General features: G+C 42.2%; 2 protein-coding genes across 2 annotated transcripts in view; one reads left to right on the top strand and one right to left on the bottom strand.

The window, feature by feature from the left end:
- The window catches only part of IGF2BP3 (insulin like growth factor 2 mRNA binding protein 3), a 112,969-nt gene extending 104,067 nt beyond the window's left edge, over positions 1–8,902 (top strand). Inside the window, exons 13-16 of the mRNA XM_030969005.1 lie at positions 1,014–1,088; positions 3,972–4,103; positions 5,229–5,342; positions 6,273–8,902. Coding sequence (XP_030824865.1) covers positions 1,014–1,088; positions 3,972–4,103; positions 5,229–5,342; positions 6,273–6,374 — 423 coding nt within the window. The 3' untranslated portion in view covers positions 6,375–8,902. The remainder of the gene's footprint in view (positions 1–1,013; positions 1,089–3,971; positions 4,104–5,228; positions 5,343–6,272) is intronic.
- A 2,971-nt stretch (positions 8,903–11,873) lies between these two features.
- Positions 11,874–18,304, bottom strand: MALSU1 (mitochondrial assembly of ribosomal large subunit 1). Its single transcript, XM_030969016.1, has 4 exons — positions 18,125–18,304; positions 16,421–16,599; positions 13,872–13,953; positions 11,874–12,674 (listed from the first exon to the last, which is right to left on the bottom strand). Exons 1-4 carry the CDS (start codon positions 18,300–18,302, stop codon positions 12,496–12,498), a joined length of 618 nt encoding a protein of 205 aa, XP_030824876.1. The 5' UTR covers positions 18,303–18,304; the 3' UTR covers positions 11,874–12,495.
- Positions 18,305–19,701: the final 1,397 nt, after the last annotated feature.

Raw genomic sequence — 19,701 nt, 5'->3', positions numbered from 1 at the left:
ACGTCATGTCATATAAATGTACTGCTGTAAAATTAATGTGTATTTTTAGATCTATCCAATTGGAATTCATAAATAATGAAAAATAGATATGCAAACCAGATAACTAGTATGTAATGCCTTCTCCATCTTAGGGTACAATATGAATAATGTTATAAACTTTCCTTAGCAAAATTCTTCAGTGAAAATTATGCCTGGTGACTGGTAATTTGTCTGAAATAAACTACAGCTGTTAAATATGAATAACATCCCTATGCCAACAGCTGAGATGAAATTCTGTAGTGTTTAATATATTGCTCATTCAACAGCAGCTATGTAATACTAGATGCAACAATGCAAATGTCAGTTGTGATAAACAAAAGATTCATTCGGAATGTCAGAGGCTAGCTTGAATTATTCAATGCCACTGGAGTCTGGGAAAAACACCCACAGAAATCTTACTGTTGTGGTGACATGAACTGCTAAAGACCCTACAGGCATCTCTGTCTCAGCTCTGGTGGAGCTTAATTTTTATTTGGGTCACACATTGTCCAGTATAGAGGAATGTTTTGGATCTGATTAGTTACAACAGTAAAGTGATCTTCTGTTCTCAGGGGAATGGATGAGAGCTTTTGCTAATGAGCAAAACTTGTTAGAAAGACTATTCAAGCTAGTGGGTAGGGATGAGAATCTCAGTTTATTAACCAGATTTGTCTTTTTGAAGGCTACATGTCTTACACCACTCACAGCCACATGAAACCGCCGTGTGGGATTCTGCCATGTGTAGATGAGTAGCTGTGTCTTTAATTTTCAAAAGTAAATTTGCTCATGGTGGTTTAGCCAGTTTCTCCATATTTCATTACAGCTAATTAATGCACTTTAAAGAGAACAAACCCGTCATGACTGAAGTGTGATGCTGCTGCTGTAACGAATAATTTTTCACTCCTGAACAGAATGTGAGACTGAAATGGGGAGGAGGTGGCTTTAAACTATTCCTTCAAAAGACAGCTACCAATAGCTATGTTTATCCATTTCAGATTGCCCCTGCTGAAGGACCAGATGCTAAGCTGAGAATGGTTATCATCACTGGACCTCCAGAAGCTCAGTTCAAGGTACAACATAGAAAAACTTGTCAGTATGTAGTGGCCTTTGGATCCTAAGGGACAATATTGAAAAACTAAACTCTTGGTTCCCAGCGCACTTTATTCAGAATTTTAGTAAATACTTGAGTTTTGCTTTCCTTCTGCTGGAAGGTCTCATAAGAATATGAGTGATACAGTACTATTAGAGGCCACATTCTGGTGACCAGAAATCTCATGTGTGTTTCATGTAAGTAAAATCAGATCTAGCATAAAAATATGGCCATATTACATTCCTAAATGTCTCTTCTATCTACAAGCACCTTTGAGTTGAGTCTTTTAATCTGTCTTGGTATGTGCAACAGTTTTGTGTGCTTAATTGAAATAACAAAGCTGACAAGATGAAATTGAGTCTTCCCAGGTTGCTGTTTTGTGCCAAATGGAAAATGCGTTTTGGGTAGCTCTACAGATAAATGTAAGATTTCTAATTGTATTTCCACTGCAACTATAAGGAGATACTCAACCTGATTATCCCATCTGTGTTCAAATTAAGTTCCAGAGTGGCCTTCTGCCTTAAATGTCAAGGGATAAATCTAGTTACCCCAAAGGAGTTGACTGTGCTAGGAGTGATGCAGGCAGCTCAGTGCAGCAGCCTGGCATCATCACAGATGTGGCCTGGAGCATGTAGAAAGTCACTTGAGAGTTTGTATCCTGGCTTAGTTTTCTTGCCTGTTCACATTTTTGACTTTGTATTTTTACTTCAGGGCATCTTGCAAGGAGGAGGTGCACAAACTTCAGGGATATCAGTTTCATTAATGCCTTTAGGATTTTTGCAAAATTATCAGGGCAGGTATTTTGCAGTGGTAATTACAAACTTAGATGCATTTGGGATTGTTGCTCAATTACCATATGCACTTGAGACACTATTGAAGGCAAAGCATGACTAGGAAGCTCTGTGTCCTTGATATTTTCTGTGTGCTTGTGGGCTTGGCCACATGTACTCTTATGGTCTGGGGTCAGCAAAAGGTCAGATACTGACCCGATATCAGTGGACTTACCCTCAAGGAGTAGCATGCCAAAGGAAATTTGGGCATCCTTTATCCTGACTTTTCATGTAGGCAAAGGCTTGTCCTCTGGTTTCCTCCCCAAGATAAACTGGGAGTCTCACAGGGCTCTTCTGGAAGCTCTTCTCTCCAACCTGACTCCTGCAAGGAGGAAAGTGTCCCTTTTCTGCACCTCATATGTAGTTTAACACCACATCAATCAGTCATACTTTACACTTGAGCTCTGCTTGCAAAGATGCATCAGCATAGTAGCACAGTCAATGCTCCTGGGCTATGCTGGTCTTATGAAGGAAAGGGATTATCCCTCGGGGCTTTATTCAGCTCCAGACCTTTTAGCTTCTCTTTGAGCAATGCCCTCTTGACTGGGATGGGCAGAGGCAGAGCTCAGTCCTTCCTTTGATCACCACCATTAACCTGAAGCTGGCCTTAGGGCCAGGTCCACACTTCATTAGTGCTCTGATTAAGAAGGGTCTCCCCTCCTGGGACAGTGGTTGTTGGGGCACCAAGAATGTAAACTGATGCTCAACAGTCTGGAGAGGGAATAGCTGCTGCTCAGATGGGTAATGAGCTCTGGGAGAGGCAGTGTTATCCCAGAGCCCGTGACTTTGGCATCCTTTCCTTGCTCCATCGTGCTCTGCTCTCTGTGATTCCTGTCCCCAGTAGCTGCAGTGGCTACAGCCTTTTCCTCCTGTGCTGCTGCAGCCTGGGGATGTTGCAGTGTGCAGGGCCAGTTGTTAGCAAGGCAATGGGAAGGAGCATGGCACTGTTCAGAGCCTCTGCTGCAGTGCTCCCTAGAGCTCTGGCATCCCTGTGACACCACTGTCCATGCATGGCTGTGCTGCCTTGGATCTGGGATCTATGAAAGTGAAGGGGAATCTAGGGTAGACAAGATATTTCAGACATCATTTTACTGTGCAGGGGCTTGCAGCCCAGTTAGGTTGTTTCCTTTCCTAAAGACCTTTTCAAGAACTGAGAGATTGGAGATGTTGGAAGAGCATGTACTATCTTTTTTATAAAGAAGTCCACATCCCATCTTTCTTTATAATTCACCAGTAATGTATGTTCATTTGAAGCATCTAGGAGCCAAAGAGTAGAAGATTTGGTTACCACTTCTCACAAATTCACTGAATATGGCTGTGAATAAGGAAATAAATGTGTTTAAAAATCAGCAAATCTACAACCTTACTCTCAGTGGGCATTCTTCTTGCTATCTGGCACTTATGTGCTTCCCAGAAAAAGGAACTGTGTGTTGGTTGAAATAATACTGTTCCCATGGAACTATTTAGATCTGGGCAGTTTGTTTCTTTACTTTGGAAATTTGAGCAAGTGCAAAATTTATTTATTTTTAAACAATATGCTGTAATGGATTGTAAAAGCAAGCTCTTTGCTTCAATTAGAGTCTTTAGACCATGACTTGTTGGGGGTGTTGTGGCTTTTTTAGTTTAGCATCTTAAAAGAATGGGTTCCTGAATCAATTAGTTGCATTTTGTGCTTCTGGGTGTAATAAAAAATTTGGGATTGTTGTTCTGCCTGACAGTTCTTCTCTCCACTACTCTTTACCTCTACAGAAATGTGGTAGTTTCTTTTAAAAGCAGTATTTCTACTGAAAAGCATAATAATAATAATGATCTCTGTTAAATTGCTGTGTGGTTCCCTGGTTTGTCAAGCAATCTTAGAAATTGAACACTGGTACTTCCTAGCTTGGTACAAAGACTTCTTTTAGAAAAGTAGTGTATTTATTAGGGAAAACACTTTATCAGGATTATGTACTAAGAATTCACCTTTCTGTGGAATTTCTTGATGTTAACTAGATTCCAAGAAGAACATTCTCTAACTGAAAGCAATTTTGCAGGCTCAAGGGAGAATCTATGGAAAACTTAAAGAAGAAAATTTCTTTGGACCTAAAGAAGAAGTGAAACTTGAAGCTCATATAAAAGTGCCATCCTATGCTGCTGGTAGAGTTATTGGTAAAGGAGGCAAAACAGTAAGTAGCTGAAATAAAATCCTCAGTGTTGCTCAGTTATGTTTCATATTCAGTGTGTATATACACATAAAGCTTAAACTTTAGCTAAACTAATTCTTTGATGTTACATTAAAGCAGGAGCTGTTTTCTTAGCTGTACTTGTTACATTTTCCTTTCTTCTGCTGTGGAGTTGAAGCCAATCTTAGAATGATTTATTTCATTTCTAAATAAGTGGTAGGAATTTAAGACATGTTCAGACCTCAATATTACCAAAAAAAGCATACCTATCTTTGTTTCAATTAAATTGATGGCATTTCTTAAGCTCAGTTTGTTGTATAAAATAACATCACTGAGATTTTTCAATCCTAAAAAGGTGCTGGTGCTCTGCTGGTGCTCAGGTATTTTCATATGGTGTTAAGTCAGGAGCTAGATGATATTTGCAAAGACTTGGTTCAGTCTTGGGGGTCCATCCTGAGTGCAACAGGGTCTTTAGGTCAAGTGTCAGGAGGCAGTGTGGCCTCTTCCCTTACTTGCAGTGGCAAGAGGCTTAAGGACAAACATGTCTGAGAAGTTGCTCATCTACAACTTTAATTACACAGTGATAAGCATTTCTAAAATAAAATAGTTTTAATGAGACAAAGACTCTAACCTCACCTCTACTTAACATGATGGAAGGCTAATAAGCTGCTGAAAATAATTTGAACAAATTTTCCCAGAATTTCTCACTTGCTCAGTCTGAAGTTCTCTATATTGTTTAGGCTTTTGAAGGAAAAACATATAAATACTCTGGCATTTTTCTTCCCTATATTGTATGATTTTTCTGACCTTACACTTTTAAACTCAACTGTAAATACTGTGGCATCTATTTGCTTTTTTAAAGTCATGTATTTAACACCTTCTGTGTGTTGTATTTAGTCTTTAAAACACTTCTTCAAACCCAGAGGACTGGTGCTAATTTATGTTAAGAGACACAAGAGGCTCAGCTTGCAGAGTGCACACTGCTGCATAAAGATGCTTTCTGTTAGTGAGTGGTTTAAAAAAGTGCAGCTTAGAGGATGATGTTTCAATGGTCGGTGTCTTTGAGGCTTGCTGGTTGTATAACATTTGTTAGTTTAAAGTTTTCTGACTTCTACTATTTGTTTATAGGTAAATGAGCTTCAAAACTTGACAAGTGCAGAAGTTGTAGTCCCTCGTGACCAGACACCTGATGAAAATGATCAGGTGGTTGTGAAAATAACTGGTCACTTCTATGCATGCCAGGTAGGAGGACTGCAATGATTTTCTGTATTTGCCTTGATATTTCCATGGTCTTTCTTTTATAGCCATGTGCAGGAGCCAAGGGATGGAAGACCTTTGCTCAGGATACAGCAAGCAGTGCTTGCCAGGCTCCTCTGGTTGTCTTGCTGCAATAAACTTTCCTCATGCCTGTGAGAGAGATTTATAACAATACTGCACATTCACATATGCAAAACAGTCTCCTTAAATTCTTCTGTCAATTTATGCGGGCTCTGGCACTGCTAAAACTTTGCCAAAACCAAAAGAAAACCCAAGTTGTGATTGGGCTGAAATTCAGAAGGAACAGAGACACAAGCCATACCATAGTATCTGGAAAGAATACACCCAGATATGTAATTCATCCACATTGCCCACTCTGTTGATATAATATCATAAAGAAAAGGATCACAAGATTCCTTCCTTCACTTAATGCAGACTCATTCCTTTTGATACTTTGCTGCAGGTGACTTGTAGTTCAGAAAGGAGATGGGGGGGCTGGGAAGTCCTGTAAGTCTGACCTGGTTACCCTAGTGTATTAAAAAATTGTACCCTCTTCATTACAACAGTGGTTCTTATAAAACATTTGTATTTCCAGAGGAGTAAAATTAAGGCTGTACCTTCAATAATGTCAACATTGGTAGTCATCTACCTATTCTCATGGTTTATATACTACAGATGAGAAAACTGACCATGCAAGTAGTTGTGGTAGGTTGAAAAGAGAAGAAAAATTAAAATTTAGGCTGTACATCATGATTAACCTCAAGTGTATTTTAATTAACAAGTAATCTAGTCAGTACTAGAAATTTAGTCATTCCAGATTTTCCTAATCCCAGTAGCGTCTCTTGTTGGTTGTAAACAGCTGTCACTGCAGCATAGCATCATGATGGGTTGTTTCTTCTTCTTTGTGTCCTTCAGCTTGCTCAGAGAAAAATTCAGGAAATACTGGCTCAGGTAAGAAGGCAGCAGCAACAGCAAAAAACATTGCAAAGCGGACAGCCTCAGCCAAGACGGAAATAAAGGTTTAGGAAATGGCCCATCAGAGACAGATGCCAGACCAAAGACAGACTGTGTGACAGAGAGACAGGTGGTGAGCACCTGTTGAAGTTTTATGCAGAAGATCCACCAAGCCAATCACCTGTTCGAGGACCAGGCAACCGTTGAACGCTGTCTCTGAGAATGTATTCTTTAGGCTCTCTCAAACTTTTGAAACCCAGCTTTAAAATAAGGACCCCTTCACTTCCCTTTTGTTCTATTCTCACAATTTAACATAAACTCGTTAGTCTTTTTTATTGTTCTTATTATTCCCCAACAACTTTAGAACTTGGTTTAATGAAGCTTTCTCTTCTGAGTTCACTGGTTAAAAAAAAAGAAAAGAAAAAACCAACAAAAAAAAAAAGAAAAGGCATTGCTCTTATAGGTCCAGTTGTAAAAGAATAAACACATTTGGAGGGTGGGATTGTGGGTGGGCTAGGGTTAGAGCAAGGGTATTGACAAGAGTTTAAGTGTTAGTCCCAATGTTGAAACAAGTGGCATTTTTTAAAAAGAATTTGGTTGCATTTTTACATAACACTGCCATGAATAACCTAAGGGAAGTGTTGAATGGTGTTGGCCAGGGCATAAAAAGATAAATATGCATTTTACTAAACTACCTCAGGCATTTAGTACCTCAATGAGAAATTGTTCCTTTTTTGCTTTTTTTTTGGTATTTTGTATACTTTATAAAGCTAATAGTTCTTGAGCATTTTATTTTTTTAAAAAAAATTAAAATTTGATCAGCCACCAGCCAGGAGTACTACAGACTTATCGGGGAAAAATATAGTAGAGCACTTCTAGCTGCTGGCTGATGGGAGTAAGGTGGGTAAAAAAAACACAGCCTCAGATTTCCTGAGGGCTTCAACACCATCATTTGTTTAAAAAAAATTTCAATGAATGTTCAAAAGATAGTGAATGATGCCAACATTCTGATAGCAGCAATGCCGTTTAGTTTTCTTTTAAGATGGGATGAAAAAGTTTGTGACGGTACTTTTTTGGGAACAGGACAAGGAAGTGATGGCAAGAGGCTGGGGTTGGGGGAAAAATTTAGAAGGCTGCAAGAGGCTGAATTTTTTTTTTGTGCTACTTGATTGAATGCATGAACCCTTTGTGCCTTTGACCATCACTACCTAATAATGCTACATTTAACCATTTGCAGCCCATTTGGACTTTGCCATTTTGTTCAAAGAGCAAGCTTCATCTTCAGTTTGATAGAACACTTGATCTGCTGGAGCATTTTTTTGAGGCCAGGAGGGTCTCTGCTGTCTGCAGATCACATCATACTGCTTTCAGTTACCACGATGGGGGAAGGTCAAACAGTGTTTGATCACATTGAAAGATAATGAAAGGCTAAGTTTACATATCCAGCCGCTGTTATGGGCCACACTAAGCCACTTTGAAGGTTTTGAAAATGATTACAAGAAAAAAAACAAACAAAACAACAACCTCTCTAGCCTGGCTTATAATAGATGCAGCAGGATTTATGCACATTCTGCAACCAACCATTAGAGGAGAACAAAAAAAAATGTCAAAAGGCAGGGATAACAGGAAAGTTACCAAATTTTTAAATTTCCAAATGTAATTTGAATGATGATTGTGGTAATAGTGACACATTCAAGTTTCTACAATAAACTTCAGTCTACCTCAGTTTAAGAAAAAAAAAATGTGGCAACACATGGTGCATAAAGACTGCTGTGTGTGTGTGTGCGCGTGCGCGCCTGTGTGTGTGTGGTCGACAGAGCCATGCTATTACCTCTGAACCTTTTTTTGTGATGTTTTTTGTGCATGAGATGATCAGAATCACCATGCTGCACTGATTTGAGGGGCACAGCGAGCAAAAACATTTGTTTCATCATTTTGTTATCTACCTCTTAGGTTCATGTTGAAATAGAGGCATTACTACATAGACTAGATAATTTTCCCAAAGATCATTGTTGTACAGATTAGATAATTTTGAAAATGGTCTGAAGTGTTTTTCCTGCATCTCTTCTTTACTAATTGGTTTAAAAACCACAAACTTATGTTGTAGTTTTAGCAAAGAAAAATGAGTTTCTTTTCCTTTTTTGACAGTGACCTTCATCTAGCCTTTAGGATAATTTTTTTTTCTTACAATGAATTTTAAATTACTGAAGTATGGAAAGTACATAGCATTTTAATTTTTGTTGAGGCTTAAGTCAGTCGGACGTTCCTTTCTTAACATTTGAGAAGGATTTGACTTCATTATTTTCCATTAAAAATTACTTTACAGATAGGCGCTGCATTTACATCTGCTGATTTAAATACTGTCATCTCTCTTAAATTTCTAGACTTAATATGGTATCTCATGTTTTTCTTTTCAATTGAGACTTGGTAATTTGGAGTATTTGGGAATAGCTAGAAAGTAAATACTGTAAATGATTTCAATATCCAGAAAGTATGGATCATTTTTCATCTGTAATGTGCCCCCCAATGCAGCTCTACTTGCCAGATGCCTCTGAATGGAATAAAGAGTTTAACTCCTATCATCAGATAAAGTTGTGTGGTGTTTTTTTAAATTATTGAGGCATAGGGACAGACAGTCCCAAGTACTTGCAGTGCTTTGATCAAGTTGCTTTTCTGTCCATAATAACTGGATAAGGATGAGCAGTAACCTACAGGTATTCATTCCACAGCTGCTAGGACAGCCAGGTTACAATGTTTGCACTTCCCAAAACAAGCTGTGACTTCTGTGGCTCGTAATTAATCTCCCTCCCATCTAACAATGCCTTATAGTCTGTAGGACAGCCCATGCTTCATGGTTTGCCTTGCACCATTCACTTGGGTTCATTTGCTGTGGAAAGAATGTGGACTTGTCAGTACTGACTGTCAGGACAAACATGAGGAGATTAGAAATGCAGTAATTTTTTTTGGGGCGGGGGCGTGGGGGAGAGGGGAGGCAGTTTTTTTTTTACCCAGGCTTTACTGTGGTAGTCTTGGAATGATGAAGCTTTGTCATCAATGTGGCCCTAGAAGCTTGGACAGGCAGAACCAGTCACACAGGCAAACAAATGTGCTGGTAACCTCTCACCCCTACCATGACCACCCAAACACACCACTTACCAGTACGGTGGTATCACCTCTCCATTTACATCCTTGTTAACATTATTTGGAGTAAAATGAGACCAGATGTTTAACTGAATGCTTACATGTGAGAGGGATGTGTTGGGGAATGAAAAGAGCATCATGAATTACACAGTTCTGTATCTTTTCAATGAGAACTGGGAATCCCAACTTGTTTTCCAAACTCATTCACCTTCCTACTTCACAGCTCATTTCCTGGGACCAACCAGCAGAAAGAGGGAATTGAAGAAATTATGTAGAAGGCACTGCATAGAGTATTGCATTTCACAGGGCACCCTAAGCTCATTTCTCCATGTCAATATCAAGCTTTCTTCTCAGAAACAGCACCCTGTCACTTGAGCAGCATAAAAGGTCAAGCCTTGCTTTGTACTGCTGGTGCATTTGTGACAGCTCAACCCCTGACTGTTTTAAGCATTTGCTTTATCATAACATTCTTATTTGCTTCTAACCTTCCAGAGCTTTTATTCTTAAGCTGCAATTTCCAAGGCATGCGCTCTTTTCCATTCAACGGAGCATGTGTGCTGTGCAAGACAGTTTGGGCTTGATATGGGTGAGGTGGAGGATTCTTAGACAAACGTGAAAAACTTTTGAGAAAGAGTCCAGCTTGAGTGCTAACACAGATGTTAGCTCAAGTGACGAACACAAACACTGCTTGAAAATGAAGTTACTCAGATGCAGTGCAAGAAATTAGAGAAATGATGACAAAAGTTTCACTTAATGGTTTCTCCTGTTCATCTCATCAAAGATCCTTCACAGAGCCAAACCTACATGTACCCATCCAAAAGGACTGAATGCTGAATCTACAGACTCAATGCACAAACTGTTTGGTATTTTTATTATACCCAGAAATCACCCGATTTGTCCAAATGAAATCATTCCCAAATGTTTTGTTTCCAAAAGGGCTTTAGTGTTGCACAGCACTGATCATCCACCAGACTGGGTTAATTCTAGCTTCTAGGACTATCAGGCCACAGTCTCACCAAGGATAGCAGGTAACGTGGTTGGAGCACTGCAGCAGCTCACCAGAGATTAGAAATGCTTCTTTTTAAATGGATGAGGACAAAGTTCTTTCCTGGGCTGGCAGTTCTGATTAACAGCAACCAGTGGATGGTCCCAGAAGTCCTTTTCACATTATGCTTTGCCAGTTAAGTCAGCTATATCTGTTTATTTTACTGGTTTTTTTTTCTCCTGTTTGGTTTTTTTTTTTTTTTTTGGTCTTAGAGACTTGTAACCCTTTTCATCTCTAAGAGTCCTAGCCTGTTCACACAGCTGTTCTTTTCTGGGTACTCATTTTGTTACTGCTCTTTCAGACAGGATACTGTATGTGGTTCTGGTTACTAAATGTGGGTTCATATGATGGTGTAATGTTTGCTGGACCTACCTCTATTCAGCACATATAACTTATCCACAGCAGGAGTAAAAGGGAAATGTTTCAGGGAATGAGTTGAAGTTACTCCTACTCCTCCTCCCTCCTAGGAGGAAATGCCTGATTTAGAACCCATCAGGCTGTAAGACAGCCAAGGTTATCTTTCTCCCATGTGATTACTTTCAAAAAGTGTCATGAAGCATTTTGAAAACCTTTCTCTGCAGTTATATTTCCCAACAACATATTTGTTTTGTGGGCAAAGATGTTTTATCTGCGTGGCTGAACTACACTTAACAAATACTCTTCATTGCAAAATTATCTGCTGCCTTGTATCAAAGAGCAGGTGAACTTAATCATTCATTAAAAACCAGAAGTTAGACACAGCAAGAAAACATGACCTGAAGTAGAGGGAGAAGTGGGTTTTGGTTTGTTTGGATTCTTTTAAACAAGTACACTTCCTCCTGAACAACACAGCTACAGGCACAAAGACCAGGCTCACTTTGAGCACTACAAACAGAAGCTGCTGTGCAGGGCAGAGATGCAGACAGGGCTTGCAGTAATTTGTGGGCTATGGGGAGAAAAAGGTGATTACCCTCAAGATCTCCGGTTTCTGCTTTCTGACACATGGCAGAGCAAACTTCTCCAGGAGGAAGAGATCCTAATCCAGTGATGAAACCCCTGTCCTGTAGTACAGAAAATCATCTTGTCTTACACAGACAAGTCGGACACCACCTTTAACTTCTTTAACTGGTTATCAGACCATGCATCAGTCATGCTAAGAACACTGAACAGTGACTTCTGAAAGTGCTGAACAGTCCATTAGCAGCAAGTAATGCTCAGAGACCAAGGGCATCCTACAGAACTTTTTTCCCACTTCAAAGAGCTGAAGTTTCTTACTGCCATAGTGTATTGTCTCAGTGTCCCTTTTCAGAAAGCACGTGAGGAAAGCTAGGAGAAGAGTCAACTGCACATGCAGGATGAGCTGAATCCTCTTGCATGAAAACAAGTAATTGAAGCACTTCAGTTTGGGGCTTTTTTATTATTATTAAAACCAGGTTTGCCTTGGCTGGAAAACTGATTTACTGTTCTGATAACTCAAAGCACATTTATTTGTCACTGTTGCTGTTGGCTTTTATGTTCTCAGTAACACCAGTCTGTTTTCAGTCCCCCCTTCAGACCATGACTTGCTTTATTGTGACCAGAAACAAATGGCTCAACACAAGAAGTGTCATCTCAACTGTACTATTTCAGTTTTTCCTTGCAGCACTCCAGTCTGTTTTGCACTGCCACTACAGGGTGTCTTTCAAAGATATTAGAAAAACAATTACTCTAGAGGCTGAGCAAGAGTTCCAGCTTGAGCAGCTGTCTTTGCCCTGCTCCTCTCACTGCAAACTCCACCAAGCCAATGGCTCCCCTGGGAAGCTCTGATAGGATTCCTTCTTTGACATTTCATGGCTGGACTCTTAAGGGTTTTTTGCAATCTTAATGATTCTGTGATTCTGCTCACTTTAGCTTGCTCAGAACTCTACCTGGGCACATCCAATAAAACCACTGTTTTGTACTGATCAACTGTACTGACTACTCAGCTCTCAAGACTGTATGACTCAGGCACACTCATCCTCTTTCCATGCAGTAGCTGCTTTAAGTTCTTGTCTCAAGATGATCACTGCTGTTAGGAGTCAGTCCAAAGATAAAGTCCTTTGGCAGGGACTGTGGGGTCATCTGTGCTAACTGGTCATCGTAGGGACCAAGAGTCCACAGCTTCTCCAGTTCATAAACTTCTCGTGTCTCTGGCAGCATGAAATGAACCACTATGTTACCTGCACAGAACAGAAATTCACAATGAATTGAAGAGAACAGTAAAGCACTACTACACCTTCAGCTGAGCAAAGAGTTCAAGCCCTCCACCCCCTTTCTGGCTACATACAGCATGTCAGCTGATAAAGGTCCCTTCCTAAGCTGCTGCTTCCAGTTCTCAAGCAGTGTTAGAAATCTGTCAGTCTTTCAAAAAACTCCAAGACTACAATAACAAGACATAAGACACAATACTTTAAAATAGGACACTATCACAAGACTCCAAACCAAAGAAATTATGACTTCTATGGGACAGAAGAAATGCAAAAGAAATTTCATTGAGTCCCCCAAGGTGACAGATAGATTTCCAGCTTTCTTGTATTGTCAGCATTCTGCTAAAGACAAGTAATTTTTCCTAGGTGTGTTGCTCATACTTCTCAGGTGGTTTTTACAATGAAATAGGTTCAGACTTTGATGTACTAAGTTTTTCCGATTTCATTAATTCTGTGCAACCAGCAGAGAATGTTAATTCCAGTGTTTGTCTAATGCACTTTTCTGTAGTTATTCCCTTAAATTCCAACTGATTTTCAGTTATTACCATCAATAATTATTATCATTAAGTAGCCAAGGCTTAACATCAGTGGCTGCAGTGCTCTTCACTCATCCATAAGTGAAGTTTTCATCTTTTAGGTAAAACACCAAACCAGGGGGGTGAGATTCTAAAAGTAGCAGTGAAGGAGAACTGCTTTTTGAATGCAGTCTTTTGTATTTGTGTAGAGTTTCACACTTGTAGAACAAAGAATTAAACTCAATTTCTTAGGACTGAGGTTTTACCCTATGTGATGGTATGATCTGGACACTGAAAAGGTCTGTTCAGTAGTTCACTAGTAAGGCAGTGTACAATGAGCTCCCATTTACCCAAACATGGATTACAGAAACCTCATGAAACTGACAGAAGTAGCTTTTTTTTCCCCCCACTATTGTTACCTTCAATTTATTAGGACCTGTTTTAGTCACTGAAGAGTAGTTACTGTTTTTTTCTCAGTGCCAAAGATATTTAATGGAAAATCATTTATTATCTCAGTGAGTTCAAGCAACAATTGGAATTCCCAAACAGAAGAGAACTGTGAACTTTCCACAGCAACCAGGGTTCATGGTGAGATGCTTCTATCAACAAAGAGCTCATGCAGAACTTTGTTTTTCTCAGATTCACAAATATTTACCAAAATCAATGCACAGCCAGTCATCTGTCTCTTTTCCTTCAATCTGAATATGAGGACCACCTTCTTCTTTGAGATGCTTGTACTGAGAAAAAAAAATGAATGGTAGAAACTAAGTCTTTTATATTTATTTAAAAACCACTCAAACTTAACAGAGAAGTTGACTTTGCTGAGTTGTTTTAAAGCTTAAATGGGTTAGATTGCTTCATGCTGGTCCTGGGGTCTACACAAAAGAAAAAGGCTAATATACACTTGCAGTACTGGCAGATTTGTACAGATTTCTCAAATCTGAAATCCTAATGCTTTGGATTCCCATACTGTTGTCCAATAATTTTGTAGCTATCTTTTATCAAGACAAATTCTAAATACAACTGCTTACAGTAGTCTTTCCATTACTGGGTCAGGGGAGGGGGCAGCTCAAAGTAGGGCTGCACAAGGTCAGTCAGGGAAAGTGGGCAGCTCTCTGTGCAGCACGTGGTGCCTTTTGTAGGTGCCAGCCTGAGAGGCTCATCTCTCCCCAGCCAGCACATGAAGAACCCAAACACCCACCAGAGCTGGAGAAATTTCACAGCTGAAGGCTGAAGTATGGTCACTTCCAGAACTGGCCATAACCTACTTGTTCCTCTGCAAGGGATATTGATAGAAATGGCTCCAGAAGTACATTCTGCCATGGAAGACAGAACATAAACCAACTGTACCAGCATGGCTGGCTGGCAAATGAGTCTTACTACACTGGGGATGCAATTATCACAAAATGCAGCTGTTCATTGCTGTTCCACACAATGTTAGCTGCTGGGTAATGATGCTAGTTTGCAAACCAGCATGGAAAACTCTCAAAATGTTAACTCAGAACCAGTTCTACCTTCCTTTCTTTAAGACAGCTTGTGAGGGATCTTCAAAAGACTCCAAGAGTCTGCTCAAAATGCTAAAAAGCCCAGTGTGAACTGCCATCAGCTATCATCAGGTTCCCTGCTACAAGTTTGCAAGCCTGGTGTTTAGAGCTGTGTAAGGTGAACAGTTACAATACAGCCAAGTGTTAGCTTCTTCCTCTGACATGAAACCAGACGGGGATGTGGGCGTTTGCCATTCACAAGCTCCTGGAAGCAGAACAGGAAGATCTCATGCTACACCTGAGCACCTTTTTGTTTTACTGTGAGTAAATCATAAGGGTTTAGGAATGGTAGTAAAGCTTGCCGACTGCTTGGCAGCACTCTGGAGCACTTGCTCTGCTTTACATCTTAAGCTTCAGCTACTTTTTACCTAGCAAATTTCCAATGTGAGATGAACTCAGCCACCCCCAAGTACCTGACCAGGCTTCCCAGTTTCTCAGGATGCCCAGGAGGACACCATGCCTCCCAAGAAGCTCTGCCCTTGCAAAATTGCTGCTTTTACAGCCACCAGAGGGTGCAGCCACGAAGCCCAGCCAAGTTTTTGCAGGGCAAGTGGTACTCACTGATCTCTCCTGGTCTGGGGAAAATGAAAAACTGTTAAGACTAGCAAGTGATACAAGCAATAGAGTACATACTAAGCACTCTGATTTCGCATACTCAAATCACATTGACGCAACTTCCAGCTTAAGGCAAAAGTTTGGTTTGCAAAGATGTGTCAGTTCCTGGAGAGAACACAAGAAACTCCCCATATCTGCTCAGAAAGGCCCTGAAAAGCTAAACCATCTCTCCCACTCTCCTTTCCCCCATGAGTCTCACAGCTGGAACCAATGGGATTGGAAGGAGGAGAGCAAAACCAAGAGTGAAAGGAAGAAAACGGGGTCAGGAAGGGAAATAAAGTGGGTGGTGAGAAGGCAAACTCCAGGCTGAGTACAGACAGCTGACTGATGGGGCTGGTCATATTCCTCATGCTGTGCTTTCTAACAGCTGCATGGCTCTTCTCAGGCAAGAAAGTTTCTCCCTCCTGAGTTTCACCCTCATCTCTAAGCTCGACTGGTAATTTTATTCTGACCTCCATTCTTGTACTGAAAAGTTCTCTTTCTTCCAAAGGCAAACAGCAGAGGATTGCTGAGCAAGGATGGCTGCTGTTGCCTCTCCTCTCCTGCAGCACATGCACAGCAGGGGGACCATTAACTACCAGTTTGCTTAAAGCTCATGAGCAGATCCTGTGCCTCTTAAGAGGCCAAATTTTTTTACAGCCTTACAGTATATCTGAGAAAGTGGAACTTTTAAGGATTGAGGTTTGAGAACAGCTATTTTGAATGACTGGGAATAGGAATGGTGCTTGCTGGACAAAAATAAAGGCAGACACAGGTGATCATCACCATCTTACACCATTCATGTTCTAGTCACCCAGCTGTGATGTCCTCAGGGTTCCACATACAGAGAGGTCTGTTTCTAAAACACAATATCCATATTTTGTGTAGTACTGCTAAAGGAAAAAACCCAGCTACTTCCTAGATGTATTCAGGACTAAATTACATAATGCCATCAGTTTTATCTTACCTGGTACACCCCTACACATACAATCCTGGGCAAATTCCCTTCATAACACTTAAACCCATTCCCAAGACTCAGAGAGAGCAGCAAGAACTATGGTCTTACCATTTTCAGCATGTAATTTGCCATTGCATGAAGATGCCGTGTCGAAAATCCACTCACAATTATAAAATAATCACAGTATTTTAGTTCTGGAGATAGCTGGATGACACAGATGTCCTTAGCATTTTCCTGCCTCAGCAGTGCTACAGCCAAGTCAATGTTGAACTTTGGAAGAACAGTATCTGGAGCACATAGAAAAATAGTACAGTGGCAAATATTCTTTTTAATTGCAAAAATAAACCACTTAGAGCCATAAAATAACAATAACTGAATTACAGCCTAAGCTAGTCACTCACTGAGTTTGGTTTGATAGTGACAATGCAACGTGAACTGCAGATTTTTTAAAATCACTTTTACAGCCACCAAAGCGGAGAAGGAAACACTCTTCCAGTACACAACACTATCACTAGATGTAACAGTTACCCAAACAAAATTTTGGTTTTTGCTAACTTACTTATTTCTTCTTGTTGCTATTTAAAAGCCAATAATATCATTCACTTGTCAATGCAGATGAATTAAGCCTAAGGACTCCAAGAGACATTATTAAAACAACAGACAAAATTGAAAATATTTCAGAACGAGGCTTTTCAACAATCTGTGATAATACATTGTGATTAAACTGTTCTAGAATCTTAAGTAGAAGAAACCAATATTTTAAAAATGGAGCTGACATGATGCAGAGTGAAGACATGTTTTTATCTGCACACAGAGTAAGGCCACTTTTTTTCTTTTTCCCTAGCCTGATCTGGTGCAGAGCATTATGATTATTGTAGAGGAAGCTTCAGTCCTTCAACAGTTCAAGGAAGCCAGCTTACAGAACAGTAAATCAGTGAAACTATGTTCTGTTCACACCATGAAAAAGGTTTACTTCTAATTTGTCCTAATTAGGTAGATGAAACTTGTATGCACACTTTAGGCATAATTTGAATCTGTCAGCAATGCTAGTCTGCCACTATAAAATGAATATTAGTGCAGACTGAGCACCAGCACAAAGCCAAGCTTTATATTTCCCAATATAAAGAAAAAGCCAAACAAAGGAACAATAGCTACAATTATATGCATGAATGGGGATAAGAAATTGAATCAGAACTCTGTAAATATAAGGCTTTCAGTTCAGGGCACTCTTTCAACTTTTTGCTGCGGTCACATCTTGAAAATCAGCAGTGGCCACAGATCCTCCAGACACAGCGGTTACAGAAGTCAAATATTTGCCTGGCAGCCACCTGAGAAGCCTCCAGAGCCTGCGTGGAGAACGGATGGGTGAACATCACCAGGCACTGCCCGTCTCGCTCAGATGCAGGCCAGAGGAGCTTTGCGGAACAGCCGCAGCCCAGCCCTGCGCCCAGCAGGCCTGTCCCTGTGCCGAGGCTGTTACCGAAGGGCACGGCAGGCCACGGCACGGCACAGCAGGGCACCGCAAGGCGTGCGGCCGGCAGGGATCCCTCACGCAACCCGGACCGACACCCGGGATCCCTGCACACGGCCGGCTCCTCGCTTCCCAGCAGCGCTGCGGAGGCCGTGCCGGCCCGGTGGCGGTGCCGTGACTCCGAGGCCCGCGGTCCCGGCCGGTCCCACGGCACCGGGCACGGTGAGGATCCCCCGCAGCGGCAGCCGCGATTCCACGCGTGCCCCTTCCTCAAGAGGCGGCACACTCCGCTCAAGGTCCCGCTGGGCACTTTCGCAGCGCGGCCCCGAGCTGGGCCCTACCTGGCGGCTGGCGCTGCTCCGCTGCCCCCAGCGCCCCGGGCCCGGCTCCGCCTCCCGCTGCCGCCGCGCAGCCCCGACCCGGCGTGGCCCGGGGTGGCGGCTCCGCCCGCGGGGCGCCCCTGGCCGCGGCCCCGAGCGGCCGCAGGAACCGCCGCGCTCCCGCCAGCGCCCGCCACATGCCGGCCCGCGCCCCGCCCCTCCCGGCACGGCGCTTCGCCATTGGTCGGCGGCGGGGCCGCCCCTCGCCTGATTGGCGCAGCCGGCTGCCGGTCGGGCCGCGGCGAGCGCGCGGCGCTGGCCCCTGGGCGGCCCTGGGACGGCCCCGCTCGGCCCGCGGCTCCTCGGGCCCGAGCGGTCGCTGGCTCCGGGGGCGGGCGATGGGGCGGGCTCGGGCAGGGTCACAGGGCCATAGACCGGCTTGGGTCGGAAAGTACGTTAAGGATCGTCCAGTTCCAACCTGCCTGCTGTGGGCAAGGGCGCCTTGGTGGCTCAGAGCCCTGGCCTTGACCACTTCCCAGGGATGAGGCATCCACAGCTTCTCTGAGCAGCCTGTTTCAGTGCCTCACCACCCTCGCAGTAAAGAAATTTTTCCTAATACCTAAACCTACTATCATTCAATTTGAAGCCACTTCCCCTTGTTCTGTTGCTCCTCAGCTTTGTGGTCTGCCTTGTCCTCCCAGGCAGGTGCAGCTGACCTGTTGGGTTTCCAGCTGCATCTGGCCTGTGGCATTCTGGAGCCAGAACACAGATGCAGGTTAACCTGGGGATATGTCCTGAGGGTGCTGATTGCTACCATGGCTTGGGAACGTGGGCCAGAGGGCAGTAGAAGAAGCGTCAATTTTAAAGATGGTTTGACGTGTCTGGATTGGAGAGGAAAGATCATTCCTGCTCTGTGAACACCGCTGTGCTGGGTTGTTGGGCAGCTGGAAAGGGCAGGTACAGTACATGGGCACTTCCATATACACCTAAACTACATATCCCAGCTCAAGCCTTTTGCCCCCTTTTATAGGCTACGGTTTTGCCAAAAAACTGCACCTTGTTTGAAAGTGACATGATTTTCCTGTGAAACATGTAATTCCTGCATGGTGTTAATAGGCACAGGCTGGTAGTCTTGCTATGCTTGGTTTGCTATGGAGAAAGTTGTCAAGGGTTGAGAAATTATGGCCTTTAAGCATTTATATTTAATGTGGGTGAAACATATCCCTCCACCTCCTTCCCCTGGAAATCCTGGAGTTTAAAGGGACACTAAAGTAAGAGAATTGCCATTCAGAATGTTTTTCCCACTCTCACCAAGTATGATGGTCAAATATTAAGGTTTAAAAGACATAGTCATGGATGATGCCAGACTCGTTCTGGTGGTGCCCAGCAAGAGGGCAAGGAGCATTTGCCATTAAATAAAAGTTTCAAGAAGTTTCACCTAAACATGAGGAAGAATTTCTTTACATTGAGGGTGGCAGAGCCCTGGAACAGGGTGGGCAGGGAGGTTGTGGAGTCTCCCTCTCTGGAGACATTCCTGGACACACTCCTGTGTCATTTGCTGTCGGTCACCCTGCCTTGGCTGGACTAGATGATCTCCA

This window comes from Camarhynchus parvulus, chromosome 2, assembly GCF_901933205.1.
Source record: "Camarhynchus parvulus chromosome 2, STF_HiC, whole genome shotgun sequence".
Classification (NCBI taxonomy): Eukaryota; Metazoa; Chordata; class Aves; order Passeriformes; family Thraupidae; genus Camarhynchus; species Camarhynchus parvulus.
This window is presented reverse-complemented; position numbering and strand designations above follow the sequence as displayed.